The sequence below is a fragment of the Monodelphis domestica genome, chromosome 2 (assembly GCF_027887165.1).
Source record: "Monodelphis domestica isolate mMonDom1 chromosome 2, mMonDom1.pri, whole genome shotgun sequence".
Classification (NCBI taxonomy): Eukaryota; Metazoa; Chordata; class Mammalia; order Didelphimorphia; family Didelphidae; genus Monodelphis; species Monodelphis domestica.
This window is the reverse complement of record NC_077228.1, coordinates 142,842,554-142,853,743: the sequence shown is the minus strand read 5'-3', so window position 1 is coordinate 142,853,743 and position 11,190 is coordinate 142,842,554. Positions and strand designations below refer to the sequence as shown.

The window sequence follows — 11,190 nt, the reverse complement described above, 5'->3', positions numbered from 1 at the left end:
GTGCCTTGGCTGGTGGTTTTTTTGTTTTTGTTTTAAAAAACCTCTTTAACAACGGTTCATTGAAGATAGTATACTTAAATTACCTTCACATATGTAGTCAGTCAAAGTCAAACCACATTTGAAGAATCACTGGTGTGAGATCTGTCTCCAGTAGACAATAGGTGGCACACAATCTTTCATTTAGAGATTAATTACTGCCTTGTGACATGCTTCTTGTTTTAAACTGTATTTCATTATTATTCAATTTTCATTTATGTTACCATCCAGCAACAATACTGTAGCTATTTGAGGGCAGGGGTTTGCCTTTATGCTTTTAAATAAAATCTTCTTAGGGCCTTAACAGTGTTTTTAAAATGGCAGGGTACTCAAGAAACATAAATGACTAATCTCTTTTTTTTGGGGGGGGGGTTGTTTTTAAAAGGCTCAAAGTTAAGGTTTATACGACAATGGCAGCATTTGTAAGAGAACTTCGAACTACTAGTTTCAGTAGTACCACGAAGAATCCAATTGCTTGGGAATGCATAGGAAGAATGTGCCGGAATGAAGATATGAATTCTGCAAGAAATAGCAGAATTCACATAACTAAAGTTCGATTTGTGACTATGAGAAACGTGCCACTCTAGATAGTCTCTAGCAACTTCTAGCTTTCATCGTGAACTAAGAGATTGCAGAGCCAAGTAAACTGCCCTTCTGGGCTCGATTCAGAAGGCATGAAACTGGACGTCACCACTAAATACTGCAAACAAGAAACCTATAGAGGCTCCTGAGACTCTTGTGCATCCATGTGGACGCAATGACACCTGCTTCTCTTGCAGCAGCCCAAACCCAACTAAATAAGAGTATATTTATTGTTCCCTTTGGGAACAGTGAAAACCTCCAACGGCACCCCGAGAGGGGGAGAAACACAGCAGTCTAGGGCTGGGAACAAAGCTCCTCCCAGAGCAGCTGTTGCCGCCGCCTGCGGGTTCCTTTCACTTTCTCACGGCCAAGTCACCCTGGAGCGCCGCTGCCGCCCCGGCCGCTGCCTCTGCCGCGGCTGCAGCACTGAAGAACTCCACCCCGCACAGCATTGCTGCGAGCCTCCACGTTCGGGCCCTCCCACTAGCCCTAGCCCCGCCCTCCCCGACATTCCCACCTTCCGATTGGCAGATGAGGAAGACTGCTTTAGTTCGCCTCCTCCATTGGGGGGGGCACACTGTCCGTCGTCCGCTCGCCCTCCGCCCTCCTGTAGAGCCACTTTCTTATTGGAGGAGACGGGGTGGGGAGGGGGGACAGGGAGAGGGGCGGGCTAAGAGTGCCGGTCCAGCCGCCGTCTGTCAATCGCGGAAGCCGGCGCTGGGAGGAGGGAGAGGGTGCCGGAGGAGAGGAGGGGGGGGTGGGGGGGCGGATTGGGGAGGAGGGGGGGGAAACATCTGGCCGGCGCCGCCGCGTGCGTGCGTGGTGCGTCCTTCCACCCCCTCCCTCCCCCGTCCCCCCGCCCGCGATCCCCTCCCCCTCCCCCCTCTAGCCCCCTCCCCCTCCCTCTTCGTTCCCTCCCCCTCCCTTCCCCCCCCACCCCCGCCCGGCGCTTCGCTCGCTGTGTCTCAGGCTGGCTGCGGCCGCCGCTGGGCTGCTGCCATGGGGAGCCGTTGAGAGTGGGGCCCTCTTCGCTCCGCCGCGCTCCTCCGGCTGCCAACGGGGGCGGGAGTGAAGGGGGAAGGGGGGGAGCGGGCGACGGAGTCGGGGCTGGGGGGGTGGGGGGGGGACGGGAGGGAGGGGGGCCGGAGGAGGAGGAGGAGGAGGAAGCCCACCAAGTCCGGGAGCGGCGGCGGCGGCGAGGAGGAGGAGGAGGAGGAGGAGGAGGACGCGGACGCGGCGGCGGCGGCAGGGACGCGGTGACTTAGGGCCGCTCCAGGGTGTGAGTCCCGGTTACGGCACGTTTCCCCCTGACCCCGGCCCCCCTCCGCCCCTTCCCCCACCGCCCGGCCCGGGGTCAGGGAGTGGAGGGCGGGACCGGGGCAGGACGGGGCGGGGGGAGGGCGCACCAGCTGTTCCAGCCCCAGCCCCGAGAGCCGGGGGGCCGGGAGAGAGTGAGCCCGAGGTGAGGGAGGAGGGGCCGGGCCGGGCCGGGGGGCGCGGGCGGATCTCATCTCGGAGGAGCGGAGTTAGTTTGTGTGGTTTGGGTTGTTGAAGCTCCGCGCTGTGGGGTGGGGTGGGGGGGCGGTGCAGCTGCGGGGAGGCCCCAGGGGCCGGGGCCGGCGGGGCGCCCCGGGGACCGCTGCAGCTGCGGGGCGCCCCCCCCTCCGGGGGAGCGGTGCGGGGGCTCGCCTTGCCTCTGCTAGCCTCGCCTCTCGGGACCGGTGCAGCTGCGGCGGAGGGGCAGGGGGCTCGTGCAGCTGCAGAGCCTCCGGGGGTGGGTGGGAGGGGGGTGATGGAAGTAGCGGGGGGAGGCTGGGGAGCCGATGCAGCTGCAGCGGGGCCCGGGACGGACGAGGCTCCTTTGGGGACCGGTGCAGCTGCAGTGGTGCCCGGTGGGGGGGGGGGGAGTGGGTCTGGGTGCTGGTGCAGTTGCGGAGAGGCCCCGGGGGCCAGTCTAGTGGGGCGTTGGGGAAGCGGTAGCAACCACTCTGTTCCCTTTGGCTTCTTCTTGCGACTTTTCTTTTGTTGTTGCTGTGACCTGGGTCTGTTTTCTTGTCTGTTGTTAAAGGTGTTTTCTTGCTGGACTGGCTGCGAGTCCACCTCTTTTCTTCTGGTTTAACCCTTTTTGTCCCCTGCCCAACATTTTAAAGTCATTCTCTCCATACTCCGGACCCCCCCCCCCCTTTAAAAACGAAAAGTAAAACCAACAACCTCTCTGGACCAGCAGCAGTGAGAGTTAACGGGGTCGATTAATCGAGTAAGGAGTCACCCACTCATTAAACTGTCACCCCCACCCTACTAGATAAATGGGGTGATTAATGCCTGATCACTTGGAGCAGGGAGAGGACATTTGTGGAGAAGTTAAGAGGGAGCGTATTCCTTAGACTACTAAGTCTACTGACTTTGGTAATAAACTCATTGTTTGGAAAAGTTAGTTTTTGTGGGGTGGATGGAAGGGAGAACTGTTTTGTCTTTGCTATTCATTTAACATTCCTCACCTCCCCCCCCCCCCCTTAAAGGGGATGCAGTTCATTAACATTTAAACTGGGGCACTTAAGAGTTGAGCTATAGGCCAAGTCTCTCTCCCCGCCCCCGTCGTCCCCCTCCCCCCCTTCACACCTCGCCCTTCCAAAGGTCTTTGGGGATGAATCTGACATTCACAGATGTCAGTAGCACCCTGCACAGCACCATTCTGTCCAGCTGAGGTTACACTTATATTTCATCAGCCATTAAAAAACCCCCCACAAGCCAGTTAAAAACTTTCTAAACTAACAGGACTTCATTATATGAGAGACCTCTGTATTGTGATCATTAAAATTAGAGTGACCCAAAATAATATTGTTATGGGAAACAGATCAAGGAGAAGACAAGGTTCTCCTTTTCTGGCTAGAAAATCGGATCAGATATGCAGGTGCAATGACCATTTTAATCCTCTGTTACAGATTGTATCCAGTTTATTAAGTTTGTTTCATTGAATGGAATTACTTTTCAGCATTTTTAGAACAGTATACTTTCAGCTTGTTGGTAGTTTGAATTGGAATTGATATTGATTATGACAGTATGAGAAATTGTATTTAGGAGGTAGTTGGAGACAAGAAGTTAAGTATGAGTGAAATAATTGTGGTGAACCAGGCTGAAGTAATAGTTTCCAATAAGTCTCCCAACATTTCTGTGACATGTATATTATTATCTAAGCAGAAAAACAAATGGAAGTACCATGCTAACATTAAAATGGGAATATAGATTTAGAGTCAAATAGGTTTGATTTAGAAATATCCCTAAGGAAACTGCCTTTGAAACGAAACTCCTTAGTTGAATAAAAGTGAATCTGTGGATTTCCTGAATAGCACTGTGGCTTGAGTATCCTGTCAATATATAAGCCAGTCCACCAACTTAAGACACAAGTGTTGCTATTCCATAAATACAGTAGAGCTCCATATGTTTAGTTTTTCAATTTCTTCTGTTAGAAAGTTTGGGGGAAAAAAAAGGAGACTTTGAAGTATTTTGTTTATACTAACAGAAGAGAAAAGTTCTCCTAAGAAAAAGCTGGTGGCAGGAGTGTAGAGGAGTAGCATATGGCATTAAAAGGAGCACAGCTGGAGGTAGCATTTCCATCTGAACATGATGTCAGAGCAGCTGACAGCCTGCCATCCCTCAGCCTTTTATTCTAACACACAGACAGGGAGTTAGTGTGTGCAGATCTGTGTGTGGAGAAGGTATCTCATTCCTCTCTAACATCATCTCCACTTTGCATCTGTCTCTCTTAGTCTGCTTTTTTTCCACCGATCTAACAGACCTGGAGCCAGCAAGACTCAGAGGAAAGGACTTAATCAGGTTTATGTGTACTAAAGGTAGGAGTAGCAATAGATTAGATTCAGCATATTTCTGTTTTGGTGTTTTGTTTATTTAATTTGGAAAAATCACATTACTTTTCTAACCAAGTTTAGGGATTATATATGAAATTGAGTATTAAATGAACATCTTACTGTAGTCGAAAGGCTTGGGCTACAGCGTTATCTGTCCCTTTACACTTGAATCAATAACTTAAAAATACATACTGGTATTGCAAATTTTGAAATGTAAATAGGGCTTTGAAATATATTGTTTATGGAGCTCACTTTAAGTTAAATTGCTTTATTTTTTTCACAGACATTTTAGCTCCCTTTTGCTTTGAGGAATATTAAATAGCAAAGTGTATGGAATCAAGTATTCAAACTTTTTTATGGAAGAATTATGCTAGTTAAGAAACTAAAATGATTGTATGATGAATTATACTCTTAACACTTTTACACTCTTTAAACTTTATTCTTCAAGGTTCAGCAGCACTACTACTGAAAACATACAGCTGTAGTGCTTTTGAAACAGAACAGTTGTTTTGTTTTTTTAGGCAAAAAAACTTTTTGTCCCCAGGAGAATAGCTTGACTGGTTTCCTCTTTTCTTTTTCAGATATATATTTAAGAGATCTTTTATTTCAGCATAACAATAATTATTTGAAGGAGTTTTTGTGTTAGCGACTAATTTAGAACTTGTAGATTTGAGCTGCCTGAATTGGCCAGACAGCTGTAATCGCACTCCTCTATTCTTAATCTCTTTATCTGGGCAGCAGCTGCCATATGGCCACAGTCAGCTGGATCAGATGTTTATAAGCTTCCTTCTTCGTCCCTCTCTGTCCTCTCAGCCTCCTAATTTGATCACAGCTACCTTGTGAGCTGCCCTCCAATCTTTATTTTTAGCCCTCTTAAGGATTAGGATTGATGTTGGCTGTGGGGCACTTAAAGTGATTGTATTGTAAATCTTCTTGGGTTATTCCAGCAGTGGTATTTTGCAGAATGTGTCTAGGAGTTGAATGGAAGTTTTAATACATCTTGGGTAAAGTTGGGATAGGGGGTTGGGGATACGGAAAGTAATTTCTTGGTACAGTTGTAATATGCTCTAGACCCCAAGATGCATGTTCTGAGATGAATGGCATAGAACTTTGCATCTGGTCAAAGGAAAGGGGAAGTAGAACTTGCTTGCTTGCCTATTTATTTATTTATTTGTAGAGGCATTGCATACTGCAGTTGAATTTTGACCCTTTGTACATCCTTGCCTCTCTCCCACCCCCTCCTTTCTCTCTCCCTTCCAGAAAACAATGGGAAACAATGCATTTTTGAGAGAATGGAAGTTGAGGGGGTAGAGAGGAGATGAAATATATCAAGTCATGTTGAAACAAAACATTTTATGCTGGTTATGGTAATACAGACCCAGGGAACAGAATAGTTTTATCTTCTTTCCGAGAAATGCATTTTCTATATGCCTTAAACTTGCAATCATTTTCATCTTAATTGAAAATGACATGTTTTTACTTTACAATTGAAATGAATTTCAGTATAGAAGTTATTTTGCTTTTTGCAGTTAGTGAAAGTTCAATTGAGAATTTTCAGAATTTAAAGTCCATTTATTCCTGAGAAACCAGAAGCATAGTTTCTACAAAGAAATGTAGTCAATTTACTTCCTCTCAATTCACTTCTAAAATCTTTGGATTTGTTCATAGTAAAAATGATCTTTTCCATCTGTTAGTGTAGTCCCTTCTGATCTCATACATGTGTGCTATACCTGCAAATCTTAAGGTATTAACATCTGTTTTCATACACTAGGCTTTTGTTGTTATAACACTTTGCCTTTAAAAGTAAATTGTTTGCTAATTTCTGAACTAATTATGCTATTTATTTTTTTTTCTTGTTTCTGTGAGAATTGTCCTTTAAACTTAATGTGTTGCACTGGAGCTATTGTGTGTAGTTTTAAGTGCAGTAATGGAAGCATCAAAAGTAATAAAATAAAAAGGATAGTTGAACAAGTTTCCTTAATTTTAATCAGCATTACTTAGGCTGTTCTTTGTTCATTGGCATAAAGCTTTGTCTTAGAAATTAAAGCCATTTTGAATGTTTTATAGGAAATAATTTAAGTAAAGTTAATTAAATTTCGTCTGAAAGTGATTTAAATTCTAGTATTCTCAAGAAGTGATTATAGTTAGGCATTTTTAGACTTGACTGGAAGTATGGTGAAAGCTAGTGAGACAATTTTTGTGAAATAGAAAAAGTTGGGAAACTGTTCTTTTCACATCTGCACTTTGCTGTAGTGAGTTGGGAGTTCTTGGGTTGTGTGCCTGATTAAAATTCAAAGAAGTGTATAATGGCAACCAAAGTTTCCTTTTTTTTTTTAAGTATGCAGGTATTAAAAAGTTGTTTCCTACCCGACATTAATAAGGAATTTTTCTGTTTGTAGGTTATGAAGACAGTATGGAGTTTCCAGACCATAGTAGACATTTGCTACAGTGTCTGAGTGAGCAGAGACATCAGGGTTTTCTTTGTGATTGCACTGTTCTGGTAGGAGATGCCCAGTTCCGAGCGCACCGAGCTGTACTGGCTTCATGCAGCATGTATTTCCACCTCTTTTACAAGGACCAGCTGGACAAAAGAGACATTGTTCATCTGAACAGCGACATTGTTACAGCCCCAGCTTTCGCTCTCCTGCTTGAATTCATGTATGAAGGGAAACTCCAGTTCAAAGACTTGCCCATTGAAGACGTGCTAGCAGCTGCCAGTTATCTCCACATGTATGACATTGTCAAAGTCTGCAAAAAGAAGCTGAAAGAGAAAGCCACCACGGAGGCAGACAGTACCAAAAAAGAAGAAGATGCTTCAAGTTGTTCGGACAAAGTGGAGAGCCTCTCTGATGGCAGTAGCCACATGGCAGGCGATTTGCCCAGTGATGAAGATGAAGGAGAAGATGAAAAATTGAACATCTTGCCCAGCAAAAGGGACTTGGCGTCTGAGCCTGGGAACATGTGGATGAGGTTGCCCTCAGACTCAGCAGGCATTCCCCAGACTGGCGGAGAAGCAGATACACACGCAACAGCAGCTGGAAAAACAGTAGCCAGCCCCTGCAGCTCTACAGAGTCTTTGTCCCAGAGGTCTGTCACCTCCGTGAGGGATTCAGCAGATGTTGACTGTGTGCTGGACCTGTCTGTCAAGTCCAGCCTTTCAGGAGTTGAAAATCTGAACAGCTCTTATTTCTCTTCACAGGACGTGCTGAGAAACAACCTGGTGCAGGTGAAGGTGGAGAAAGAGGCTTCCTGTGATGAGAGTGATGTTGGCACTAATGACTATGACATGGAACATAGCACTGTGAAAGAAAGTGTGAGCACTAATAACAGGGTACAGTATGAGCCGGCCCATCTGGCTCCTATGAGGGAAGACTCGGTCTTGAGGGAGCTAGATCGGGAGGACAAAGCAAGTGATGATGACATGATAACTCCAGAGAATGAGAGAGTCCAGGTGGAAGGGAACATGGACAGCAGTTTACTCCCTTATGTCTCAAACATACTCAGTCCAGCTGGCCAAATATTCATGTGCCCTCTCTGCAACAAAGTGTTTCCCAGTCCCCATATTCTGCAAATTCATTTAAGCACGCACTTTCGAGAGCAGGATGGGATCCGCAGCAAGCCTGCAACTGATGTCAATGTCCCAACATGCTCCTTGTGTGGTAAGACTTTTTCTTGCATGTACACCCTGAAACGCCACGAGAGGACTCATTCAGGGGAAAAGCCCTACACTTGTACCCAGTGTGGGAAGAGCTTCCAGTATTCCCACAACCTGAGCCGCCATGCTGTGGTTCACACACGGGAGAAGCCACATGCCTGTAAGTGGTGTGAACGCAGGTTCACACAGTCTGGAGACCTTTACAGACATATTCGGAAGTTTCACTGTGAGTTGGTGAACTCCTTGTCTGTTAAAAGTGAAGCACTGAGCTTACCTACTGTCAGAGACTGGACCTTAGAAGATAGCTCTCAAGAACTTTGGAAATAATTTTATATATATATAAATAATATATATATACATATATATAAATCTATATATAGTTGTGGTACGGTCTAAAAGCAGTCTTGTTTCCTTGAACTAAAAAGTTGGGATATTAACTTGTTTTTGCACTTTAGGATAGCATGAAAAATTTCACTAATTTAGCATTCTGATAAGAAAAACTTTAGAGCAAGTCAGAAATAGAGAGGTGTTTTCTTTTGTGGGGTAGGGAAAGTAAGCCAGTAAGTACTTTAAAAAAAACAAATCTTCATAACACAAAAATGCTTACTTATGGTTTTATTTCTTCAACATTGCAATTGTGTTTTAAGCTCTGTAATTTTTTTTTTATGATTTTTAAATGCTGTAGAAATTCCCTCCAGTTTTATTAGCCTCTTTACATTTATAAAATTGCATGAATCCTTTCTGGCTGTTGGAAACCTGAATGCTTTTAGACCCAAATGGAAAATTTCTGAAATGCTGGATTATCTATTTTTAAACAAGCAGTTGACTTAAACTTTCTGTGGCAACTTCTGGTTTTCTGACAGTTCCCAATGAAAAAAATTCTGAAAGTACACTGGGATCACTGGGACTCTGTCTTTTGTGAAGGTTTGCTTGGGATGAAAAAGGATATTGCAGCTTCAGCAGTGTTGAACTGTGTGTTTAAAAATGTGAATTACTGTTATTGTATACTGTAATTGATTACATGGGCTGGGGGGGGTGTCAAAGAACTTGACAGGTTGTGTTGATGCTCATAGTTGAGTCTTGAAAAGTAAATATTAACGCTACAGAAATGCATGAGTTTCAATATATTTTTGTCTTTGTTTGCATTGTATAACTTTAACGAGTGAGTTTAAAATTATTTAATTTCCTTAGGAAAATAGCACCATTTGAAAAAACTGGTGTTATGAAGAACATAAATGCACTGTTTTTATTTTATTTTATATAATTTAAGTCTCTTTCCCACTGTCTTTAAGTTGAAGCTGTTAAGTTGAATAAAAATTAAGCTACAAATTGATAACATAGCTACATAACAAGGAAAATATTAATGTTTACAAATGGCTTAAAGATTTGCATGTGCAGTGTGCATTTATAACAAACTTCTAATTGCACAGAACCCATGCCAGCTCAAAGTTTAGGTATCTACATTTTACCCTGTTGAGCATTTTTAGAATTACTACTGCACAAATTGACAATAGGTCATTCTTTTTTCTTTTCTGTCTCTCTCTCTGTCTCTGTCTCTCTCTCTTCCTCTCTCTGTTTCTCTGTCTCTATCTCTCTCTCTGTGTCTCTGTCTTTCTCTCTTTTTTTTGCTCACCCTTTCTCTTTTTCCTCCTCCCCTCCCCACCTCTGTAACCCTTCCCTCCCATGAAAAGATTCTTTGGACTGAAAAAGCCCCAGGCTGAAAGGACTGGGAAGCCTTGATTGACAAGGGGAGGAGGGGGGTGAGCAGACTATGTGTATCCAAGCAGCCGAGGCTGCAGCCCGACGTGTGGTTTTCATGACCAACACACAGGGTGAACGCATTTTGCACAGTGTTTGTTTTCCTGTCTTGCACTTACAAATAAGGTCTATGGGAGTAGCATGGAAAACGTTTGCTGTTTTTCCCTTTTTTTCCCTTTGCTTTTGTTTAAAATTTGATCGCCTTAACTACTGTAAACATAGCCTATTTTTGTGCTTAAGATACTGAATGGAAAACTCCATTGTGTGTTGCTGGACTGTTTTGGAAATATTTGGTCAAATGTGTGTTAATTTGGCTGTAATGGCATTTAAAGCAAACAAAAAAAAGCTGTGAAAATGGCCTTGAAGCATTATCTTTAGTTACTTGAAGAGTTTCTAGTTTTTTTTAATACAGTTTATGTTAAGATACATTTTTATTAATTTAGAGAAGACAATCAATGTCTGTGAGAAAACGGACTTTCTTTTGGATTTTTTTTTTGTGGTCATTGTGAGTGATTGCTTTTTCCTCTTATTAGTTTCACATTCTTCCTTTGTTCTAAAACTTAGACTGACATCTAGCTTTGACAATCATAGTACGTTTTATTTTCCTGAGGGGGGAATAACTTATGATGCTGTTTAGTTTTGTACTCTTGGTGTGTTGGTGAATTTTTAAGCTGTGCTAACTGCAATAAATTATATGACCTGAGAAGCGGATTCCTGGTGTGCGTTCTTTAAAAGTTTGATTATGTATCTCATAGATGGTAATTTTGTATTCTATGAAGTTCATCATATATTTTTTAAAGCTTCTATTGGCAGTTTATGAAATAATTTGACTAAGAGGCATTCATTTGGAAGAAGGCCTAAGTTTTTTCCATCCATCCATTTAAGTTGCTAAATGCTCAGGTTAAAAAAGATTTGTGCATAAAAACACATCCTCTAGGTACCAAATGTTGAGCTAATTGCCTGGAAACTTAATGCTTCTTTGAAACGCCAAGTGACATCATAAGATTTTTCAAGATATACTGTGCCATTATCAATCCATATGTTATCAGTCACTCTTCATGTGCAATTTTACCCTAAATAGATTGATCAAATATTTTCTCTTGTGTTCTAGTTTAAGTGGAAAATTGAAGGAGACGGGACGTCTTAATTTGGAGGACTGCTTGACTAATGATTGGAATTGTAGGCAATAGAATTAGCAGGAATTCAGAATGTCGTTGATAGCTGTATATACATACATTCCTTTTTGTTTTTGAGAGGACAAAACTCAAAATACTCAGGTTTTAATTCTCACTT

General features: G+C 43.5%; 1 protein-coding gene across 2 annotated transcripts; it reads left to right on the top strand.

The window, feature by feature from the left end:
* Nucleotides 1-1,948: 1,948 nt before the first annotated feature.
* On the top strand, nt 1,949-10,603 carry ZBTB18 (zinc finger and BTB domain containing 18). Of its 2 annotated transcripts, none has more exons than XM_056816071.1 (2): nt 1,949-2,080; nt 6,884-10,603. In XM_056816071.1, the coding sequence occupies exon 2, from the start codon at nt 6,898-6,900 to the stop codon at nt 8,464-8,466; it is 1,569 nt and encodes a 522-aa protein (XP_056672049.1). In that variant the 5' UTR covers nt 1,949-2,080; nt 6,884-6,897; the 3' UTR covers nt 8,467-10,603. The 2 variants fall into 2 exon arrangements, with proteins under 2 accessions (XP_056672049.1, XP_007481592.1); XM_007481530.3 differs by lacking the exon at nt 1,949-2,080 and adding an exon at nt 3,277-4,469.
* Nucleotides 10,604-11,190: the final 587 nt, after the last annotated feature.